We start from the raw sequence: 24,848 nt of genomic DNA, 5'->3' as shown, positions 1-24,848 counted from the left end.
CAACCAAAGCTAGAGCAAATTACGAGTTAAATTGATCTTTCTATTTCAGTTCTTTTGAGATTTTTCTCAAATAGTGAATGAGAAATAGTTTCATGTCGTGATCCAAATCTCTTGTCGACTCACAAGGAAAACTGTACAGGAAAAACTTGTCAATCACTCACAACAGTTATCACTTGCATTCCAGGTTTCTTCCCTTAACCATATGCTTTGCTCTGCATATTATAGCTAAAATTACAAATGATTAAGATTTCTCTGACAAGTTTTCACTTGACAGTTTTCATTTTGCGCGTGTGCACGACAAAATTTGGCACTGACGTTTTTCCTTGACGTGTGTCTTTGATCGAACCCGCACGCCAGTTTCTGAACTTCACGCAACTTGACAAGATGCCAAAAACCTGCTGTGCACGGCTGGACAAGGAAAACTTGTCAATAATCACCGCTGACCAAATCTATGGTTTGGGAAATTCTCTGTGCAAAGAGTGCTTCGCAAATTTTACAAGGGAATGCAAAACGTACGAGAATAAACATTACCGTAAATGATCTAATAAACGCCCGGGGCGTCTATAGTAAATTTTCGGGGTCATAGGGGAGGCGTTAAATAGATATGAGGCGCTTATTAGAGAGAGGCGTTTATTAAAACAACGTCAACAAACAAATAAGACGCGTAGTTTGCTAGCGGAGTAAGATACAAAAAAGAGTTTGTGAGTAGGAGACACATCTATTCTGCGCTAATGCAAAGCTTAGAGATGCCGTTCATAGTCGGTTGCATGGATATCGACGTTTTCATCGTTATCGGGGTCAACCATGTTGGCGTTGTTGGCCTCTTCGATGTTCGCGTCAAGCAAGAAACTAAATAAATTGCATGATTTTACTCCATGGAGCATTTCCTTGGTTTTTAAGGTGATTCTTGGATGGGGGGCGCTTATTAGATACGAGGCGTTTATTTGAGAGTGGGCGTTCATTAGATCATTTACGGTATACTGCCAAAAACATAAAACATAAAGATATCCGTACAGTGACAAGATAAGCAAGGCTGACACTACGTAGAAATGAAAAAACCTTAACGGGACAACGACATGATAGAGTCCAAACTGAAAGTCAAAAATGCAAACTCTGAACAGCTGTTTCGACCTGATTGGGTCTCTTCAGCAGAGAGTATGCCGCACAGAATAGAACAACCAGCGCAAAGAAAGTGCTCTGATCCTAATTGAATAATAAAACATGCGAAAAGAAAGTTACAAGTTTAATTTATTCATGTTAAATCTGTTATTTCTTACAGTGAGTTTGGGACTGGCAAGAGAGCATATCGAGAACTCTGGCCAAAGTTTAGACTTCCAGATCTTATTGTGAAATAGGAAAAAAAAATACAACTGAAAAGCAACAGCGAAGTAAAAGGAATGAAAAAAGCAACACTAAAGATGCATTGTGCACTTATAATTGAGCTACATAAATATTTTTTATTTTAATTTAAACCCTGTCAGATTTAGAAGCTTATCTCTCTTTTGGGTAAGTTTGAGAATCCTGGCTTCACGAATCTGCAGACTTTGCAACAAATCGACGTCTTCTTGTCTTCCACTGGGGTTATGTATAGCAGGACTTGTAAAACATTGCGTTTCTTCGTCTTGAAGAACTCCTTCCAGTAAGGAGCTGCAATGCTCTTCTTCGTATTCACTCGAGTTATCTTCCACTGGCCTTAAATTGAATGCGATGCTTTGCGTCTCTTCTGAACAAGGGTTATTCTCTGAGTTTTGCGTACACTCTGATTGTATTTTGTCCATTTCAACGTCTCCATTGCCTTTGTTGTTACTACATGTTAAGATACTTGCACCATCGATATCTATGCTGTTGATTTCACCAAACACAGTACTGCGATCTATCGATTCAATGGGAAAGTTCTATCAGTTAAAAAAGATATATTAAAGATTAACTGGCGGCTAGTTTTCTTCAAGATCTTTAGCTGTAAGAAAGACCTTTCGCTGATTTCAACGCTAAAAGGCAGCGGGTGCAGACGTACAAAGCCAGTTTCTCAGAAAATACTTCAAAGTTGATTAAATGGCATTGGCAAGGAAAATCACCGCCCCGTGAAATACGAAAAAATGCCGTTTCGAGCGTATTCCTTAACTTTCCCATGTCTCATTACCTTTTATAAAATGTTTATGAATAAAAGTAGATATTGTATTCTTTACGAACATTTGTGAAAAGTCCAAAAGTCAAGAAAGGGCTCTCTACTACAGAAGAGATGAAGATTCTCCTGTAGATAAAATTAACTTAAAGAGGTTGCAAAATTTAGAAATTACTAATGGTATATGTTGTGGTTTAAATTTATTTTTGGTTTAAAATTTTTCAAACCGGTGAACATGGGTGACAATGAAAATAAAAAAAATTAAAACGGATTTAAAAAATTTTAAACTAAAGTTTAACTAAAACTAAAACATACAGCGATTTTCACTTGAGTGTCGAAAGTAATTCGCAGTTTCTTTGGTTTTGCATTATTACGCTTGGTTAAAAATCTCCCGCCACTTTCTCATCCACCCAGAAGTAAAACTAAAACCAATTGTGATTCCAGGGCAATATTTTCAGGTTAAAGGGAGCTAAAAAGAATATAAAACAGTACAACTAACTGAGAATTTTATGCTCCTCACAACTTTGAGCAGAATTACCTTTGCCAGTGCCTTCGTTAGCTTGTCTAGCTTTGCCTTCGCCACCTTGCTGCACTTGATCACCCAGAATAGTTAATGGTGCTTCCCTATTGTTCTCTACATTAATCTCTAGAGCTTCGTCCGTACTATTGAGTTGCATGTCATCTTCTGTGTCGCTTAAAATGAATTCTTTCCTGAACAAAAAGTCGGAAATTTCGTACCGTGATACATTTTTCTCGTCAGGTTTTACGTTATTTGAGTCTCTGTTCCTTTCATTTGCCGCCAAGCCTTCCATAGCGCCATCTTGCGTGACATTGCGAGCGTGGTGCGTGACATCTAATCTAGTGCCAGTCGTGTCCGATACAACCTCGTGCGATAAAGATAATGCTTTCATTCTCTTAGCTGGGGTGCTGTGACTTTTTTGCAAACCACTTTCATCAGCATCAGGCGAGAACGCAACCCTCTTTCCGCAAGGAGAACAATCTAACGCGATTCCGTTAGGAAGCCTTAGCGAGAGGTCATCCACCCCATTCGAGTAAGTCATTTGACTGTTGTTATTATTCCCGGTTATATCACCGCCTTTAGAATTGCTCAAAGTTGTCGCTGTCAACTCATCTGCTGTATTCGTTTCACTGCTTGGCACGTCATTACTGTCATTGACAATGAAAGCAGATGGTGATTCAGCGGGAAGCTCTTCGCAGTTATCCTGGCCCTCGCACTTTCTTTCTGTGGTGTCCTTGGAAGAATCTTTTGATGGTTGATTAGCATTGGGTAAAAGCGTCATAACGCCTACAAATAAATGAATTTGATTAAGTTACTGTGGCCTCCTTTTTTCTGGAAAATAGAGGGTTCCAAGGCCTAAGATCAACCCCTCCCAACCCGCAATTGGAAACATAATGAGCTCAACTTCACTAGGCTACCTTCCCCCCACCCTCACGAGTTGATTGCGTCAAAAACTCATGGGAATATGTGGTATGTTGGAACTATCCTAGCAATATCAAGATAATTGTTTTCTTTTCTTTCTTCTATCCAAGTTTACCTTTATTCATGATCGCGTCATTAGTTTCCAGCTCTTTATCAGCCGCATCTGTTACTTGTGAACCTAAATCTGTCTCATTGTTATTCTGTGCGAATTCTTTACTTAAAAGTGCTCCACTACGACTACTCGTCTCTTGCTGTCTGTTAGCCAGGCCCCTCTCTTTTTCTTTGCGCATGCCCTTGACGAGCGCTTTGACTCGTTTTTGTAAACCAACAATCATCTTCAGCATTCGTTTCTTTCTGTAGTCGGATTCCGCGCGATGAAGTCGACTCTTAATGTATCGGATTCTGGTAATAAGGTCCCACACATCCTCTTGCTTATCATTCTTTGATTCCAAATTACTTTGCTGTATGTTTCGAGTAGGATGATTACTATCGCTATCGCTCTGGCGAGGAGGAGAAAAAGAAAATACGTATGATTCTTCTTTGAGGTCAATTACGTTAGCCACCGAATTTGTTTTGTCTTCTGTTGCAATCGGTGCATCGTCCGTCGTCTTCACCTTGGAACTCGCAGCCATAGGAGAGATTTTTGCTGTTTGTATACAGTCCTACAAAAAAACGACTAGTTAAAATCTTTTCATATAAGCTGAAGAAATGTGATAGTTATTTCCCAATACAGACTCAGAGTGTAATGTATTCCGCTCAAAGCTGACTGGCTGGCAATCAATCATGAGCCTTCTGCGCGTGCTCAAAAAATCGGATTTGCCAGAGTCTTAGTTCTTGGTGCTGACCAAAAGAAAAGCGGGCTCAGGGGACGAGATTGACCCGGATTGCCAAGAGCGGGAAACCGGACGTCAAGTCAAGATTGGTTTTAGATTCTACCCTTGATTAGTTAAAGAGAACTTTACACGAGGTTCTGAATCATAGCAAATCCAAAACCAAAGCAAGTAATTTTGATTTTGTACTGTCAACTGAAAATGCTGGGAACCGCGGTGGCCTAATTGTTGGTCCAGTGAACCGAGCGGTCTGGCTTCCAGCCCTGGCCAGGGTCGTTGTGTTGTATTCTTGGGCAAGACACTTTTCACGCATACTGCCTCTTTTCACCCAGGTGTATGAATTAAGAGAATTAAATGCTGGGGGGTTACCTTGCGATGAACCAGCATAGTCGTTTCATGCTATTTGAAATAGCTCAGCAATGCGTCCGAATGTTAACTGCGTCTTTGTACAATGGAAGTCATTTCGTATTAATTGCATCAAATAGCAGGGGATCCCATATAATAGGTGGTCATACCAGTGTAACCACTGCTAGCTGTGGTCGTGAGATAAGCAAAGCACAGCTGTTTATATATCATGAAAACAAGGTGTGAAAAAACTCACCGTTTTACTTTTCTCCACCTGATTATTTTCTGTCGAACTCAACCAATTTCTACTCTCCCTTGATGTTGCAACAGTATCTCTTTCACAGTCTCTCCCACCGAGCCGCTCTTTTGACACAGTACTGCAACATTTGTGGTTGGAATTCTCCATGTTGTGATGCACAGGACAGATAATGCCCCTCGCTTCCAAAAAACTACTCCTTGTGTTTAGTTGTTGCTTCCTTGAGCGCTTCCGCCCCAAAACTTTGCCAACATTAGCTCCCTCGCTTTCAAAACGCTGAACTTGGTCAAACGAGGTTTCCTTTGGATATTTGTCGCTGCTAATTTCCACGTTCGTTACTGTAGCTCGCTCGGTAGGTCCATAACACGCTCCTTGTGTCTGGCTCTGGTAGACTCCAAGAGGTGGAACCGAAGACGTGTTTTGTTGCGGTACAGTTGTGCTTTTAACGCAGTTAGCTACGTTACCGGTGACAGTCTCAGTCCGGACCTCGCAGGGGTTACACACTGTTATCCCTATGGGTGCCTTTTTGTCTGGTGTGCTTATCACAGGGTCCTCAGCTTTAGGCTCATTGCAAGGTGGGTCCCACGTAAAAGGGGGTGCACCTTCAACCGTTACGTGATTGTTGGTAGTTATTATTTCATTAGTAGCAATCTGTGGCACGCCTCGCTCGGGGCCATCACGAGCTACCACCGACATGCCGCTTTGGTTGTTGAATACGGGCCAGCACAATGATAGAATTTTTGGGAAATTATCGTAGTCGAACGCAATCCCTGAACGAAATACCAATGCAGATGGCTGAAGACTTGGATCACCAAGGGGGCTTTGGACAATAGGAACGGTAACTGTAGGGAAATATATCACTCAACAACGGACGTAGAAATAAAATAACTATTTTTCCAAGTTAATCTATCTTTGAAAGATTTAATGCTGCTCGACTTTTCAGAGTCATCGTGACTCCATTATCAAGAGACTTGTACAGTATGCATACTGTACAATTCTCTTGATAATGGAGTCACGACGACTCCGAAACATCGAGCAGCATTTTAAAAAATTTTCTTAGTTTTTCTTATGCATTTGCTTTATTCTCTCCTTGTTAATTTATTTGTTCTTTGATATTTTTGTAACCTATAAAGTTTTTTCTTCAAATTAAAGTAGCTTTGTACGTCAAGAAAATATCATGAAATAGAACTTAAGAGGTATTTTACCTTATTATAGGAAACTAACGCTGGCGTTAATAAAGGTATTTAAAATAAACGCGACTCAAATTAACGCGAATTGAAGGGAAAATTACTTCCCAATAAAGGAAATTAACGCGAAAGAGGGGGCAACATTTCAAAATAAAGGAACAAGAACACATTTATTTCAACACTAGAACAAGACAACAAGAACACGTTTATTTCAACGCCAGGCGCAACCTTGCTCCCAGGGCTTTTCCAAAACCAAGAGAAAAGTCCTGGGAACGAGGATGCACTGGGCGTATAATTCTAAACGTATGGGTTAAGCGAAGGAATCTGACCGCTTCGAACGCTCTTCACAGTTTCAGTGATACCAGCAGATTTCCACCCTGATGAAGTAATGCCTTTGAACGCTTGATGATTAGAAAATGGTTCTTATTTTCCGAGACGCAGTGGTCCTAAAGACGCAATAGTTTGCGTTGCAATGAAATTAGAATTGCCACACATCCTATATATCATGAAATTAAGAGCTTTTTTAAAACTTCTTGATATAAATCGGCAAGCAAGGCTTTTTAAAAACTCCCTTCTTATCGATTAATTAAAAAGTGATTTTTAGTGCTTTTAAATAAGAAAAGAAAATTTCTATTTCCCCGAGTGGTCCCAAAGACGCAATAGTTTGCGTTTACGAGTTGTTGTCGTAAAAAAATACTGTCTGGATATCGTTAAGCCAAAACCAAAACTCAAGTATTCGCATCTGGGTTACTTTACTTGCCTACTACAGCAAAGGTAAATCATAATGCAATCAATGAACCAATCACAATTTGAAGCAAAAACACGTCGGAAAATCTTTATCCAATCACAACCCACTATACGGGAAAAAATGGCCTCTGGTACATTTACCCTAAAACGCTTGTAAAAAAGGAATTTCCTTACGGTGGATTTGCAAGTTTTTTTCCTGGTTTATTGAAAATAAAAGCAGTGCGCTTTTTGCTGATATTTCTAACAAGTTACAGGGCTCAAAGTGTATTTGACTTACCAGCGGCAGTTCCTTGAGAGTTAGTGGAACCATGCATTGGCGAGGTTACCTGGCTCGCCCCAGTTGACGAATGAGAAACATTGGAGGATTTCCTTTCAGCGTCACCGGTCGAAGGAGAGGCAGATTTTATATCCATCTAGCTTTTTTTCCTGGAAAGTAAAAGATCGCTTCACTTACAAACTGATAAAATTTATCACCTTTCATCAGTTACTTTTTTAAGTGTCCACAAGGATCGTATTTCTTTGCTTCTTTGTTTGAAAGCCGATTATTGCAAATAAAAAAAAAAAAACACCCAAAAGCCAGATTGAAAGTTACCATTATTTCTAAGTTCTTATTGGTTTAGACAGAGGTATTCTTGATTTATTTTGTTGGAAGAAGGTTTAATTACTACAGTGATTTTCGAAGACTAACCGACGACTAACGAAGATTCCGAGCGGTAGGTCTAGTCTGTATGTATGCGATAATACTGAGAACAAATAATCGAACGCCGAGAGGTCCCTTTAGCAACGAGGTCAAGATTTTTCCATACAAGCATGCCACTCGTCTAATAACGATCTATCATGCTAGCTACACAGTTTTGTTGTTAAAAAAATTTCGAGAGAAACTATAGGCTAATATATTTTCTGAAAAGCAGAAATTACCTATTGATTTTCTAAAAGCGCCTGGTCGTTTACATATTACTAAAAGAGCAAACGATGTAGTTCTATACTAGCATAAATTTTCAGCAACATCCTATATTCAAAAGAAAACGCCACAATAGAAACTTATTCTTTGAGGCTTTCCTTAGTCCGAAAATAGCTTCATAAATAACGAAACAAACAAGAATTTTTTTATGCCCTGACAATAAATTTTCTATGTGACTGACAGTCTTTCACGGCTGTCGTGAAATGTTCTTCTTAGAATTTTTAATGAAATTGTTTTTAAAAATTGGACATGGCTTTGTGTTCTACGAAGCTGTCAAATTCTTTTACTCGAATCTGATTGGTTATCAGGACACCTTATTTAGACTACTAATAGGACAGTAACTGTTACAAGGCTAAGTAATTGACAGTATTACTTTTTCTGAAAATTTCCTATCGTGATCATGAACAAATGACAGGACTTCGTGTCGGCCCAGCTCATATTATGAAAATGAATAGAATGGCTTTCTTTAGCGATCTGAAGGACACCTAAGAAACAGAAAATTATGGTAAAATTATAAATTCTGTCTGAAAATTTACCAATTTCAATTTTTCTAGCCCCTCTTTGGTATATTTACAGCCCAATTTGGAATCAGTCGTGCTACCTTTATGCTTATCCTCAGCCAAATGCAAGTTTTCGCTACCATAAACATCTCCCGGGGAAATTGGCGAAAAGAAAAATGCCTTATTGCCTCGTCGATCATACATACGTTTTATTTACTAAAGTATAACACAAGCGTTATTTTACGAAGCATTTTGGTGAAACGTCGTTGTGTACTTAATTTAGTTCTTTTAAATACGCAAATCGAAGAAAATCCGTCTTTTGGCCGACTACATATTTCGCGAAACGGCATAATTTCTTACAAAATTTTTTACAATTCCCACAACAATTCTCTAGTCGCTAGCTCCTAAAATTTTTCGAGATGTAAAGACATTGCTGGCAAAATAGGAAGTGAAAAGTCAGTTAGAAAATAACTTAACTCACCTTTTTGCTGTTCGACGATGTATTCTTTCTATCTTTCTACTTCAGTAAATTTCTACTTTGTAACGGAGCTATAAACACGCGTTTTCGTTTTCCGTTGAAAAACCGTTGGCATTCTGTGTCAAATGATGCACAACGTTACGTGCGCGTGGCGCTGACGACACAATGGGACTGCGCGCGCAACTCATGAACTCCACCTTTAAGGCCCGGTTCATACGTCGCATTTCCGCCGTGTCAAATCAAAACGATAAATCGGCAGAGTTCGACGTCTGAATCGGCTGTCATGCCGCACGTTCGACTACTCTTGCCGCATTATCCGACAGAATGCGCACCGATTCAAACTCGTATTTTAGCCTGTCGAATCTAATAAAAATACACAAATCTTGCGTTTGGATATATAGTTCGGCTAGCCAGTAAAAACATCTTGCAGTATAATCAATAGTCGACACAAGTGCGACGTATGAATAACAGTCGCATTTCTGCCGCACTAATTTGAATTAAATTCGACACGGCAGATATGCGACGTATGAACCGGGCCTAAGTGATGGTTTGGGACGAGAATAAGCGCGCGAGCATTCTGGGACCTTTCGATGGAAACAGGCAACATTGGCATCAGTTGAAAGAAATAAGAAACTGTTCAAAATAGTTAAAACGATAACTCGTTTCTCAAGTGATACGAATGCAAAAGTTTCTTTGTCCCTCCTAACCGAAGCTGAAACATTTTTGCACTCTCTAACGTCGCAGCCGACACTAACGAAAGTGAGGAAAATGTTTCAAATAGAACTAACACTGAGAAATGAGAAAACACCATTGATTCAATACGGTCGATTTATTGTTAACCTTCTTTGCGTACTTCTATTTAAAATAGATTACACAGTGGAAGCGTAAAAGGTCGGGTGAGCAAATTCAACTATTAAGTCTTTTGAATGATTCAGTGAGGAAGCAATAACGCATTCTCAACATTCAATGTGGTATTTCTTGACGTTGACTGTATGACGAAGAAGCAAGTGAACTGGACGAGTTTGCATCAGTTTAAGAATATATTTCAAACCCACATTTTTAGATTTAATCAACTGATCGTTCAGGGTTTTATTTTGCACTTGAAGTCTTTGTTTAATCTGTTATAAATCTTAACTAAAAATAGTCTTATAATATAATATAACTCAAAATCAATTAACACATTTCCCATAGCTTTTTCACGCATTGACCACCAGTTTTCAAAAAACACCTGTAGGACAGTCACGAGTAGAGCTTCTCAAACCAGAAAAAGCAAAACAGTACGAAAAAAGCATTCCCAACATCCATTGGCCCTTCCTAAGCGTTCGCTATACTGCGAAAACGCATGCGCAAGTAGCCAGTGATCACGGAGTTGCACGAGTTTTCTTTAGTTTATCAACAGTAGGTTTTCAAACGTACTTTTTCTAAATTAAACCAACTGATTGTTAAGGAAACTAAACATGTAACGCGCGTTCACAGTGTTTGAATATTAGCGCCCTAAATTTCTTACAGAAACTAAAGAAATTTATCAAGTGTATCCAAGTGAAGTTCTCCAGACTACTTAATGACGATAAAACAGGAGAATTGAACCAAATTATAAAACTTTATTTAACCAAGCTCGCACAAAAACAAGATTACACCATTTAGCGCAAGCTAGCGCGCGCTGTGAATTTAATTCAAACATTAACAGATATTGCAATTTTGATCGTTAATTCTTTCTCGTGATTTTCCAAATATGGTACTTAATGGAAACGAATGTGTAAACGTTTTACACAAGCTTAAAGACGAATCAAAGGGAGTTACACGTTTCAACCCTTATGCAGTCGGGGGAACAAGTGCCAGTTGATAGCTAGCGATCACTCACTTCTCCGAAAAGTGACTGAGCCAGCGGTTTTTCGTCCCAGAAGTTGCTAAGCAACATGACGAATTTGTACGAGCGATTGCTTTCGGCGTACTCGTGAGCGCTCGCGCTTGGTTTTGATTGGATGAAATAATTCGGAAACTGTTCGAGTGCTTCAAGGAAGATTTGCCAAAACTGACACTTATTCCCACGACTGTATGGGTTTCTGCCTCCTTAGACTTACAGACGCGCTCTTCAGAAGATGATTCTCGACTACAACCTTTGTCGCTCTTTGCGAATGTTAGTATTTTCAAACGCATTTTTTTTTATGTTATATTTATTAATTCAACTAATCTCCGAGGTTATTTTTTGCGTTTTTTCTTGCACTTAAAACTTAAGACACCGTCCTCAGAATATCATTTTCAACTTAAAAGCTCTAACATAAGAGTTTTGAAAATAAATCAAAATAACTTCCATAGCTCTTTGCGAATATCAGTCTTCATAAACAAACATATTAACGCATTTACTGCGGGACTTAAAAACACCAGTAAGGAAGTCGCGAGCAGAGCGGCTTGAGAAACCTCGCACATTCCAAAATAATGGCACGATGTCAACACTGCGGAGAAAATCCAGCAAAATACATAGAAAAACACTAACGTCGCTGTAACCCCCAAGAACTTCTCTGCTCTGTAGTTTGACCGCTCTCCGTTCTCACTTGAGTTAGTTTCTACATTTAGCTGAGTTCTTTGTTGAATGATTTGCCGAGAGTGTTTTCGACGTATTAGAAAGATACGGCCATGGACGATTAACATCACTGCGCAAGGCAGCAATTCGAAAGCAAAAAGTTGTACGGCACGGAATATTTTGTTTATTTTCACAATGGCCGTGCCAGACTCTGCAAACATCCAACAAAATGGGAAGGCTGACACAATGGCGGGAACGCCCCAGGATAAAATTATCCACTGTTTAACTCGCGGGACCACCAATGAATGATACCTCATTGGGAATTCTACGGCAGCCAAGCGATCCAGGCTCATTACACAAACATTAGCGATCGAGACATACACGACGAGATCCGTGAGTAGCAATCGCACGTCATTATTACAAGACAACCACAGGTTACACATCATAGAAGGACGGTATAACCACCACTCCGAAGAACAAATCTGACACCGCAAGTGATAGAATGAACCAATTGGCGGAGTTGTGAAGTCTTGGAGATTTTACGATGAGAAACGTGAGAAGTCCGTTAGCTAATAAGGTCAAAAGCTCGATTAAACCAGCGCTTATCCAATACCAAAGATTTGTGACAGTTTGTGAGCTGGTTTCAAATTCAGTGTTGTTTGTAGATGTAGGAGCCTCGTTAAGAGCCTGTAGTTGATCCATTTCACTAGGCCACTAAGAAATAGATGTGTTTTGCCCAGTTTATTCTTCTCCCGTTTTTCAATCTTTGGTCTCTTCGGCGAAAATGAGCCGCGAGTGTAGACACTGCGACGTAACAAATTCGGCCTTCTTTTCAGAATAAATTTCCGCGCGTCAACATTGAAATTTCATTAGCTCAGCTTTGTAATCAGCTTCTCGGTAGAGATTCTGAGCTGTGAAAACCACGAAAAATTTCTACGAGTCTAAAGTGGTTTTCGATCGGAAAAAGACCTTAAAATCTAAGCGTTTAGAGTTAAAAGGCCAAATGTCCGAATTGATATATACGCGGTAACATGACAAATACATCATCAAACAGGGAAACATGATCGCTTTTTTAATATCTTTTTGCCGACAATTAGCACGTTTTCTATTAGCAAATGAAATATATAAAAGTATAATATTATCATCCTCGTCGAAGACCTCTTGGAGACTATTAAAAAGATTTAAGATAGTTTTTTTTGACTAATATATCTTTGAAACGGCAGCATTTTCCTGAAAAATTGTACCTTGACACCTGTTTTGGACGAATCTGTCACATACCACATTTGGACACCCTCATCGATCAACCAAGAGACATGTCAAAAACCTTTCATGGGAACGTCGTGAAAAATGTCTCCGTTTACTTATTGAACGATAAGCCATTAACAAAGTCAATATTACGGACGTTGATTTTGCTGTAGCGACTAGGAACTAACGGCCACTTAAGCTTCTTCATTTTGGGTTAAGACAGCACTTTTCCATAAAATATTCACAGCAGTAGTGAAACATTACAAAAAATATCAAGAGTCCAAAAAACAATTAAAATATTTCATTTCTTAAATGTTCTGAAAAAATATTGATACAAGACATAGGTGGGAATAAATACACACTTCCAGATGTTTTATTGTTTTCAAAAATTAAAATGTTAAATAGGTGTTGAAGAGTACAGACAGAACATTTCAAGTTTGGGGTTATCCAACTGAGGTAACTTGACAGGAAAAAGGAAAAAACTTTTGAGAAAAATTAACGTTAAGGGGACAACACCAATGGTAACGAAAATGAGGTGATGAGAAAAAGCAGGGTCGTGGAATTCGTGGTTCTTACTATTAAAAAGTGAAAAAGCACCAGGCAGTGTGGTAGCTTTTAACAACGTTGAAGTGAAAAGGAGCTATTATCTCAATCCTCAACAAAGTTTTAACAGGAGATTTCCTTTCCAAACAAACATTAAAAGAAGCCAATTTTAGCTTGAACAAACAATCTTAAAAGCTAACATAATACCCAAAACACCGAGTAGTAACAAACGAGAGAGGATATCTTAGGTTTTTTTCAATGCTCTACAATCGTTTATAGCTGTACAAAGAATATTATTATTTAAATTAGAACAAAACATAGAAAAGGTCTTTTACTACCGAGGGAATTCTCCAACTCTGACTACAGTACTTAAGAGATGACAGGAAACTTATGCCGGAAAGTGAGGACTGGTGACTTACGATGAGGAAGATGGAAATGGATTACAGTATGAACTAATTAAAATGTGGAAAAACATGAAAACGTGATCTAGACACTTTCTCAAAAAAAAGGTATTTTTAAGGTGTTGGTATGAAACACGTCCATGATGTATGGGTAATAGGTTGCATTCAATACATTTTTTGATCTCACCAAAAGTCAATAGTCGCACGCCCAGGGCCCTAAGGGGAGTGACCAGCACCTGGGAGCCCAAAACATTTCGCTGTGGAGCCCAGGGGGTGCCAGGAGCCCTGGAGCCCTGGAGCCCTAACACCCTTAAGGACCCTGCCTCGTGATTGAGAGGTACGTTAATACAACGCATTGCAGTGCGTGCGCATACGAAAAGACAAACACATTAAGTAGTATTTTGCAATTTGTTTATTTACGTTTAACATCTATTTTCTACCACCAAAGTTAAGAAAGAGAGAGAAATATAAGGATTATAAATATACATATTGAGATCTCAAAAATGTTCGTTGGGTTTTGCCTTCATAATTATATTGTACGTGAGATAAAAAATAATGTGAAAATATCTACCGCGCCCAATTGTCTCTGTGTAATTAATACGTACACTCTCGACCCGAGACCATTCGTTTTCTTTGGTCTACGAAAAGTGTAAGTACTAGAACGTAAAATTAAACAATACTTTGTGAATTTTGCTTCGGTAATAATCAAATCTAAAGCGTTTGGTGGAACCTAATTTTTTATAACTTAGACCAAGTTAAACTTAAGTCGTACTCGCACTAACAGGCCTAAACTGCCTAACAGTTAAACATTTTTTAAAGAGGGAAACTCTATCTGTAATTACGTTTTTAGTGGTCTTGACTATCCTAGTGGCCACTCAATACAATAAGCTGATTGGTTTAGCGCGCTGTTTAATTGATTGTAAGTTGTGATTGGGTACATCAGATAACTTTGTTTTTGCTTTTTGTAACAGAGAAAACTGCTTCCTCTTGGTAAAACTGACTAAATCGTTCCAAGGCTATGTGTTGTCTTTGACAAAGTGATGGCTTATACTGGTTTTTTTTTGTTTGTTGTGTATAAAGTTACCAAGAAAAAGAAGCAAACCAATAGCTAACGGTACGAAGCGCATGAGCTGTCTTAATGATTGCATTTAAATAACAGATTTTTCAAAAACTATTTTTTTCACTTCCCCATTCTCATAAGTGGACCAAAATATGATTTTCTTTAAATAGAACATTAAATATAAAAGCCAGCTTTCTTGTTTTCTCTAACCACTAACCAAAATATTTTCCGTGAGCTAAACTTTAAGCGCTTCATGTAAAGTTTGCAACGTAAGTTGACCAAACTATGGTTTTCCTTAAATAGAACATGAAATATAAAAACTAGCTATCTTGTTTTCTTTATCAACTAACCAAAATATTTTCTGTAAGCTTAACTTAAATTGTCTTTAAGCGCTTCATGTTAATTTGGCAACGTAAACCGGGTTTATGGTGTTAAACTCGATACAACTTTAGCCATAGATGAGGAGAGTACACTGATAAGTTTGGGCAGAGATTCGTAATCTAAAGCATAGCTACCAGAAAGGGGTGATTTGGTATTCTTCAACAGCGTTCGATGGACTGGCTTGGCCGTGTTGGAAACGTTACCACCAATGTTCTTTTGCTCAAAAGTTTTATTTCCTTCGTTTAGGGCCTTGTCCCCACAACTGCGTCTCTTCTCCAACGTCAGCAAGGCCATCGGTTAGCGCAGACTTTGGCTGAGCTCTTGCGATAGTCTTACTTCCTGGTGTAAAGTTGTCTTTCTTGACATTATTGATTTCGCATTGGCCGTCGGAAGAAATGGTGTTGATATTTTTTTCTGCACAGTACCGTCCTTGAACACGTGTCCTTGCCATCCCACGTGACCTGTTTACTCCTCGTGATTTGTGCATTCCACGTGACTCATCACTGCTTACGCTTTCGTTCTTGTCATGGCTGTTGTCTTTTGGAAGAGGCACAGTTAGGAAGCTTTTCAGAGTGTCATTCAAATCTATGGTCTCGTTTGGTGCCTCAACTTCGGTAATCACATGTTCATCGTCACCAAAGCATTGTTTCTTGCAATTTCCTCCTTCGTATTCTGATACGCTTGTAGGTTTTCGTTTACCCGGTTGGGAAGCAGTTGATTCCGTATTCGAGCGTACAACAATAGTTCCAGTTGAATCACAAAGGCCAGTAGATCCGGTTTTGACGTTTTCAGGACGCGTCGGCGAGGCACGAGCAGAAGGATTCTCTTCAAAGCTTTTATCTCCACACAGGTACCGTTCACTAATTCTTCTTCTCGATTCTGCGGATAATGCTTGATGAGCACCACGACCCTTAGTTGAATCGCGACAGTCAGGGCTTCTATTAGGAGAGCTGCTTCCTGTTTGGTGTGGGTGCTGGATTGATCGTTCCTTGGTGGAAGGAGTTCTGACGAATCCTTTGTCCTTGGAAATGCATTCACCAGCTTTTCTCTTGTTAGAACTCGCGTTCTTTGAATAGCGACCGGTGGGAACGTTGGCTTGCACTCTTCCACAGATGGCGTTCGATACAATCTTTTCGGGGACGGAGGGCTTTGGAACAAACTCTGTATTCCTGCAAAAGCCTTTAGTGGTGCTTTTACCGCATACCACAGGACCATCGTTGAATGCAGGTGTTCTACATGGCAACCCTGTGGCATTCTGGACATGTGTGACATTTTGGACACAGACAGTAGGCTCTGTGTGGTGGTAAGTCACGATCGTGTTATCCTTTGGATTGGAGGCGCATGCGCACGAGCATGCGCATGAGGGTGGACGGCGGCTAAGATGGCTGTTCCAATATGCGTATTCTTCTCTTGTCAAGTACGGGCGGAGGAAGAAGGCATCAGAACCATTGTAGCTTGCAACATTCACTGTGAATGGAGAAGGGGACACTAAATTTTAAATAGTTGTAGACGCATAAGAGTGACAAGTTAACCCACTCCTCCCCCTCCTTTGCTCTAATAATTCCCCCTATCAATTTAGCACGCCATGGTAGGTCAAAGGTAGCAAAAAACACATTGCATAAGCAGCGGGGTATAGCCAGTACCTAACACATGCGCACCACCATATTACCAGAGAAATGGCAGTCATGGACAGCTTTTTCGTCCTAGTGAGGGCTCATCAGCATGGCATAGCACCATAAAACATAAAACAGTTTTGTTTTTTTTGTTTTTTTTGTGTGTGTGTGTGTGTGTGTGTGCTAGCTGATTCGTAATATCAGAGTTCATGTAATCCTCTCTCGAACGATCTCGGACACTATTTACCTCCCACCCACTTCCAAAGCTATGGAAAACAAAACAGGCGCAATAGAGCTTAAAGGAGTTTTTACGGTAATTGGTATATAATTCTCTTTGTGTGTGTGTGTTAGCTGGTTCGTAATTTTAATGTACATGTAATCCTTCTCTCTTGAACGATCTCCGACACTATTCATCTCCCACCCACTTCCAAAGGTATGTAAAACACTGAAACAGGCTTAATAGAGCTTAAAGGAGTTTTTCCGGTTATTGGCACATTCTTCTGTTTGAAGTGAACGTTTCCTTTTCCGTACGTGCTTAATTAACTCTTTTGCCCACAGATCAGAAAAAATATTTTTCATAGTTACCAAACATTTACGTCACATATCATGTAGTTTAGCATTTGTTATTATCCGCAATTACGTCATAACGGTGCACGCGTCGTTAGTTTACCATTACGTCATGGGTCTTTGTTTTTTGATATTGACTAGAAAAACATCTAGATATATGATATCGACATTAACAGTATTTTGTAGTTAGTTTTTATTTTAGAGAAGAAAGTAATTTGAATTGATTTTTAAAACACTTTTAACATTATAATTATAGCGTGCTCACTGCTAAGCAATTTACTAGAATTCTTATAATAGAAATTGTAATTTTAATTGTTATAATTATTTGAAAGTACTTTTAGGCTGCACCTAAGCCTTAGCTAAGGGCGTAATTCACATTAAATAAAGCTATGTTTTATGTCCGATGTATGTAGATCTTACATCAAGTGTACAACCCGGATAAAATGCGCTCGGTTGTGTAATTAAATTCTAGTGTTGAAGTCGCAGTTACTACTAAGTTCTTTGAGTGCTTTAACCAAACGGTTGATGAAACTTCGCTGCGACTTGATAATGAATGCTCTTTGGTCTTTTGCGGTCGCTAGATATTAAAACATCTGTTCTTGAGCAATTGCTAGTCTGTTTGAAGTCACAGAATGGAAAGAGGGTATTTTAAAATGTTCGCGACGCGCAACAAGTCTTGCATGACGTAATCATTCGCGCTGACCGTAAGGTTGCAGGCACCTTTTTCTGTATACGTTCACAACTCTCCTACACGTTTGTTAATTTTTAAAAATGAATTTTTCCTCTTATCACACAGGCTGATATTTTGCAGGACTTTCACTATTTCTTTTGAATTAAACACTGTATTTTCGGCCCTCTGCACAACAAACATTGGAAAGAAACAAACACTCGAAAGTACTCACAATTAAGACTTCCTGTTTTCTTGTTCGCAGGCAGCACGTGCTCGAGTTCTCCATGACAAAATCCACGGCTCCCGGAGCAGGCTTTATAAGCGGTGGAATTCCGAGGAATATCACATCGCCAGGGACGAAATGCGCTGCAACCTCGATAGCGTTGAAAATAGGGGTTCATTTTAGTTTTCTGAGAAGGCACGTTCAGTCTGCACGCTGCCTAGAGTGAAACAAAACCAAATGCATGCATGAGCACACTTGTTTGCAATGTCATGATGCTATACCTTAAATTATACTTGTTCAATTCAAGCTTCCTATGATAGCTAGCACAACAGCGTTGAAAATAGGGGTTCAATTCAGTGTTCTGCGAAAGCACATTCCGTCTGCACGCTAGCGCTGGCTAGAGTGAAATGAACCAAATGCATGCATGAGCACACTTGTTTGCAGTGGCATGATGCTATACCTTAAATTATACTTGTCCAATACAAGCTAGCTCCATTTCCTACAGTAAAAAGTAGTAGCATAGTGTTGTTCTGTATTCTTCTTTAAAAATTACCTGAATTTGGACCTGCTGCAAAGCATACACCTTGCTCCCATAGAATGATGCTTCAAATGAGTTGTTCCGCAACAAACTCGCGCCTTTTGCAGAATAATGACGTAATGCTTTCTACGAAGCAGAAAATGACAATACGATATTGACAGGCTTTTAAATAAGCGTGACTGAGCTTCTAGGCATAACGGAATGATAAACACATATTAGCATCCTCCAATGAGCATTTCATGCATAGTTAAATGATTCGAGTTAAATGTGGCAAGAACAGCTTCAATAGATAAATTAAAGCCCTACATCTCTCATTCTTGACCTACTGAGCGTTTTTGTCAACCCCTCTCCCTTTTCGATATATCTCGATAAAACTCCCAATCAATTAAAACTCTTGCGAACTGTATTGATAACTGTCAGCGAACAAGTTAAACAGCAGTTAGGGCATAGAGCAAGGCGAAGTACTTTGATGTTATATTCAGTTTTAGCACCAAGAAGGGTGATACTGATTTCGCCAGTAGCATGAATTGTATTTAGTCTGATAGCAGATGTACAGAGAGTACTAGAATGCGTGTCACTTATTAAATGTGGCAGGCACTTATGTGACGAGAATAAAGTAATATTGAGCGAGATATTTGTAAAAAACGTCAAGTTAAAGGCCAATTACCACGATACAAACAAACGTCTGTAAAAATTAAAAAATATCATTCATGTACTAGTTAGTATATACTGTTTAAAGTAAGTTCCCAGCAGTCTCTTTTCATCTTATACAAGGGCTGAATGTTGTGTGCGATAAGTTTCTTATTCAATAATCTATCCTTCCATCCATGCATGCATCCATCCATTCGTTCGTTTGCTCATTCATTCATTTCAGTTATCTACACATTTAAGCTTTTGCTGCTATCTTAGTTGATTAAATTTTTTATTTCCCGTCGACCCTCGATGAAGATCTGGATAGGGGTGCTGGAAATTCAGTAATCAGTTGAATTTTCGGCGATTGCTTAGCTATCAGAAGAAGAAGAGAAGAAGAAGAAATATCGTTTATGAAAAAACTTTTACACTTGGCAGTCCTTAGAATTAAATTACATTAAAATATTAAACTATTTAAAACGATCTATACAATGTAATTTAAACTATTGTCTATAATAAAAGAATTTTTAAAACCGGGTCCGTCTTACAAACAGGCGTGTCGCACACTCTCTTGATCCGAAGTTGGTGGCTGTTGGTTGCTCTTTCAGGCAGCAGATTGACTAGTTTGTGGTTTTTTGTAGTTACAATGTCATTAAATAGGCTCTTAGAAAAGCAAAACACGCCTAACAGCTAGGGTAGGGATACCGGCCTCTTCTAATACCTTTCTGTATCCTGAATTTGGGACTTCAAAAACTTCATCCCGTTTCTCAGCTATTAGTAAATTTTGTTGATTTCACATCTCAGCTGTCAGTTAAAATTTTGACCAACATTTCAGCTCACAGTTAGAGTCTCCGAGAAACACAACTCACTGTTTCCTTTCAGTGGAGCTTCATAAATCATTAACTGCTTAGTATTACATTCGATTTGATGTAATGCTGTGTTTTAAGTTGCTGACATTCATTAGTAGTTCGTCATTAGTAGTTTGGCTCAGAGAAAGCGACTGTTCATCGATCGGATGGGTCAGGTTACTAAATTGGGCTATGTTCGATCTACTTCAATCGACCTTTTAAGGGACACTGTCACGGAGATTTCAATGATTTTCGGTAAAAAGTACTAAAATTGGCGAATAGGTCTTCTCGTACATGAAATTCACCTAGTACATCAAGTTGGAAATATAATTGTTGAAGGAAGAAGGGAGCCATAAGAATTGTTAGGTGTTTTTCCAGTCCACAAGGACAAAACTTGAAAAAATCAGCCTGATTTTTTCAAGTTGAGATCTAAAGTTCCTGATGGCATGACAATAATATAACTTGTTTATCGCTTCACTACACTTGCATGGTGAGTTTTAACAAAATTGGACCACAGTTATTATGTCTTTAGGCTCTTGAGTTTTTGAAGTGAAACTGGTGCCGAACAATGTCCCTTTAATAGTCCTCATTTTTATAGGGCATACTGTAGTTTATCTAGGCATTATATACCGGTCGGAATGAGGTAAAAGTATACAGGATACACATGAAAGCAGGTGGAAAATAACGGGACAGGATATTAATCGATCAGGAAGCTTTACCACGCGATTTTACATTGTCGCAATATAATTATTCTAAAGGTCTAGAGATTGAACCGTACGTGATAACAACTGAGACGCTTCATTGATGTCCGTAAGGCTCGAAATTTAACATTATTGATCATTAATACAAGTTTTGTCAAGCTTAAAGTAGAAACTTTCATAAACGAAAACCTTTTTTGCGCAAGGTACTTAATAATAAGCTTAACACGACACTCGGAAAAGAAACGCGGACGCACAAACTGACTAAAAATTGAGACTTCTTTCACCTTTATAGAGCAAGCATAACAGAAGGCTCCCAACTTTCGTTTTCCCAATTTGGTAGAGCAATAAAAAAATATTGAACACAGATAGGGGTATCAAATGGTCTTTGCGAGCAGAGCGTTTTTCTTTGCGAGTACGAGCATTGACAAAATAAAGTTAGCTTTGCGAGCAACGAGCACTTTTCAAAAAGCTACCTCCACAAAAACCGAGCGTGCGAGCACTTGTAAAATATGCGAGCACGAGCAAACGAGCATCAACTAAATTTTCCGAGCATTCCGAGCAGAGGCCTAATTTTGCGAGCAATGCAAAGTTTTGAGGGACCACTCATGACTCCTACAGTTAACGAGTTGTAACAACGTTTAACAGAAGGTTAATTTCGATTTATATGTAATGCATTTCAGGTTTTAACAATATCCTGTGTGATATATCAGCCCCACATATATCAACCGATCGATATTGAAATATTGGCCCTTGAAATGAATTTATCAGACTTGTTGTCGTTATCTAATACACGCGGGCTGAACTAATGATCCTACACACGAATACAGTCCACGTACGCAGTTTATTACATAGTCTTCGTTTGCTTAACCAACGGACTGTAGATCGTAGATGTTAGATGTTAGTCGTTAATTTTCAAACAACATAATAAATTTCAAAACTGATCACGAGAATCCAAGGTTAACTTAAGAAGGTGAACAAGCTCGCATTTTCAAGTTTATTATACTCATATTATAATTTATTGCCATAGTTTGTTATTGTAACTTCCTTATGCCATCTGTTGAGTTCTGTTTTACAAAATCAAATCACTACTGTTTTATTTGATCAAGTTATGTTATTCAGTCTTTCGAAAACTTTTTATAGAAGATGACAATGCACATTTATTAAAAAGGAAGTTGTTCAGTAAGCTTGACTGGGTTTTTAAGGAGCTATTCAGTTTTCACACAAATACTTTTTCTTTGTCTTTATCCACAGGAAGTACTAAATATTTTTGTAAGTAATTATACTCTGGTGGCAGATAAATAGTCTGGCTTGATTTTGACAATTTTCCACTTTCAGGCCAGCTAAACGTTTTTGTCTTTTTGCTTCGCGGCTACAGTTAGAGCCTAAGCGAGGTAACAAATCATTTAAGATGAACAAAACTACGTGCACAAATAAGCTTCTTGGAAATCGAATAAGCAATTATAAATTCTAGAATCTTCCACGTAGCACAAGTTTTCTCGAAAACCGGTAAGAATTCGTGATTGATTTTAAACCAGGAATATGAATTAATAAATTGTTTTCATCAAAGTTGAAAAGTGCGTCAGTACACCTGCGAACACTTAAAGCTGAGTTCATTTTAAGAGTTTTTATGCAAAATATTTACATCACTAAATCTGTTAAACACAAAGAACTAATAAACTCGCTTCAGGATACGCTTCTAACGCTTTAGGGCATCTTGTTGAGACCTCACGCACGTTTTTCAAGTTTCCTTTTTCCGTTTCATCACGAACTATTTTACGCACTGCTACAGGAAAACAGCGGATAGGTTCAACGGGTTAAGATATTGAGCGGCGGAAAATAAAGTTAAAATCTGTTCCGACTGAAGCAAAAACAGGAATTTGATTTGATAAAGCTTTGAGGCAAAGCACTTAAATGAAAATTGTCTAGCATCTTGACCACTATATTTCTGGCGAGATGTGATGTTTGACATGTTTTTAAGGCGAAAACTATCGTCCAGCACTATTAAATTCTAGAGCCTGTTAGTAAGCATCTTTTCTTTTTTTGGATATTACGGTTCTGTGATGATCTTGCCAATTGTGGTTTCGTTCCCTTTGAAAGCATTAAACAGGTAAACAATAGTTCGCTTTTGTCCTTCTACGAGCTCAACAAAAACGACTTGAAGTGAATTGAAGAAATTGAATAATTAAATGTAAGTAGTTGTTTCAAAACTGTTGAATGAAGTTCAATGTGGTGGAATGTTCGCTTGCAGTGTTTTAAATTGTCGATGAAACGGAACATTGCGCGCTTTATATTCCACGTGGTGTAATTGGAGCGAATTCCTTGAAATGTCGAGCAGGCGATGAAAAACAAAGGTTCCGGACGGCGCATTACAACTAATATACCGCCTGAATTGGATTAAATGAAAGAAAACTCACCAAAAGTTGAACTGTGACAATCTTCAAACATCCCAGGCTGAAAGGCGCTGTTATCATGTATTTACGTTTGAGTAAATGTACTATTGACTCACTACATCTTCCGGGAAACCTATTACTTCCTTATTACACAGGAAGTTTATTCAAAAATAGAACTGTCAATACAAACAGAAAATATTTGAATAAGGTATAAATCTTACTTCATGTCGCTGTAACATTCGTGCGAATATTGCCTCTTTGAAACGGTAGAGACTATTCTATCGTGTATGTAGTCACGAGTAATTTTTTTTAGATAAGTCCGTAATATGTACATATCGGTTATTGACCAAGCATGAGGTTAAGATGGCGAGATAGTGAAAGGACCTCGACGCATAATCACACAAAAAAGAACAAGGCCAATAACCAGCCATCTTGGCCAATCAAGCTTTGTCAATAAAGGATCTGTTATGTGAGTAAAAATACATCTTTTTTCTTGCGGGACAAAGCGGGTTATCCCGAAAGGCCAAGATAGTTCCGTCGTGCCTGCTAGGATAGCCAATCACAACGCAGGATTTGGCTCATCAGCTAGCTATATAATAAATATAACTACTGCCGCTATTTTGCTGAATTTCACAGCTGATTCGTCTTGACTATTTCTTTAACAGAAGTTCATCAAACAAAAAGGTCAACAGAATTTAAAGGAGTGACGTCACGACTCTGGCAAGACTCAGACAAACAAACAAACCGAAATGGCGGACGATTTTCCTAAAACACTTTCTAAAGCAGCCGGTATTCCTAAAACACTTTTAATAAACGAAAACTTTGCCTAGATTCCTTCTATTTCTATCTGAACACGCCGGATGTTTTTTCGAGCCTTGTGACGGTTATATTCATTTGCATTCTATTTGTAGACCTCGCGCGCTTCGCTATTAGTGACAGGCAACTTAACCCATGAAAAACATTATCTTTAAACACCTAAAGAAATATATAACCTTAATTTGCGAAGAAAAATGTCGCTGCTATAAATATCGATTTCTTGAAGACATGCGGAAACAACTTGACCCTTGACCCTTGAAAATAAGCCTTAACAGTTCGAGTTGCAATCCATTTCCATACTAACCATCCGCAGCCAAAGACGCTGGCTAACAGTTTCAGTGCTCTAAATAGCAGTTGCAACTAGCACATCGCACACAAACTTTTAAAACTCGCAAACAGCATGCAAGTGTTACGATACCTGCGATCGACCACAATCTGAATAATCCGCCGTATCTCCGCGTGCATGGCCGTCAAACTTTCGACGTTTTCAACCAGGGGAGGCACTAGCCGAAACTTTTCCCGAGCAAATTCTTGGCGAACAAGCAAGACAGGTATGACGAGCGAACTGGCTTTGTGTACATATTTCGTGTGAGAACACACCAAAAGGACTGTAGTCAGGCTGGTCGCCGATTGGGCAGAATAATACAAAGGGAATACAAAAGATTTTTCTGCTCAATCAGGAGGCAGTATTCAGAGAGCTTTTTGAACTGGTCTGGTAAGACTCTTTCCCCAGGGGCACTTTCAGTCAATACAACTTTTATATGCTGATTTTTTCCCTCGCAGTTTCGCGCTATTTTGTACCCGCAATTTCGCGTTTCCCTCGCCCCACTAACT

At 38.8% G+C, this 24,848-nt stretch overlaps 1 protein-coding gene and 2 pseudogenes across 2 annotated transcripts; all 3 read right to left on the bottom strand.

Annotated features, from left to right (window-relative positions):
* Positions 1 to 1,230: 1,230 nt before the first annotated feature.
* Positions 1,231 to 9,009, bottom strand: LOC144662385 (uncharacterized). Its single transcript, XM_078523179.1, has 6 exons — positions 8,871 to 9,009; positions 7,206 to 7,354; positions 4,995 to 5,836; positions 3,679 to 4,225; positions 2,661 to 3,428; positions 1,231 to 1,873 (listed from the first exon to the last, which is right to left on the bottom strand). The coding sequence occupies exons 2-6, from the start codon at positions 7,339 to 7,341 to the stop codon at positions 1,458 to 1,460; spliced, it is 2,709 nt and encodes a 902-aa protein (XP_078379305.1). The 5' UTR covers positions 7,342 to 7,354; positions 8,871 to 9,009; the 3' UTR covers positions 1,231 to 1,457.
* Positions 9,010 to 9,707: 698 nt separating this feature from the next.
* Positions 9,708 to 12,358, bottom strand: LOC144662934 (trace amine-associated receptor 4-like; annotated as a pseudogene).
* Positions 12,359 to 14,849: 2,491 nt separating this feature from the next.
* Positions 14,850 to 24,302, bottom strand: LOC144663264 (uncharacterized; annotated as a pseudogene). The gene is made up of 4 exons (XR_013572591.1): positions 23,223 to 24,302; positions 18,645 to 18,755; positions 18,101 to 18,308; positions 14,850 to 16,485 (listed from the first exon to the last, which is right to left on the bottom strand). The product of XR_013572591.1 is annotated as an uncharacterized LOC144663264 (transcript).
* Positions 24,303 to 24,848: the final 546 nt, after the last annotated feature.

The sequence above is a fragment of the Oculina patagonica genome, chromosome 8 (assembly GCF_052425735.1).
Source record: "Oculina patagonica isolate OP01 chromosome 8, crgOcupat, whole genome shotgun sequence".
Lineage (NCBI taxonomy): Eukaryota > Metazoa > Cnidaria > Anthozoa > Scleractinia > Oculinidae > Oculina > Oculina patagonica.
Note: the sequence above shows the minus strand (reverse complement) of the source record. Positions and strands in the feature narration are given on the sequence as shown.

Excerpts from the sequence above, each read along its gene's own strand:
- LOC144662385 (XM_078523179.1), bottom strand. The coding sequence starts at position 7,341 with ATGGATATAAAATCTGCCTCTCCTTCGACCGGTGACGCTGAAAGGAAA. Across the intron at positions 4,226-4,994 it reads AGGTGGAGAAAAGTAAAACG|GACTGTATACAAACAGCAAA; the intron begins GTGAGTTTTTTC and ends GTTTTTTTGTAG. Across the intron at positions 1,874-2,660 it reads TAACGAAGGCACTGGCAAAG|ATCGCAGTACTGTGTTTGGT; the intron begins GTAATTCTGCTC and ends TTGAATCGATAG.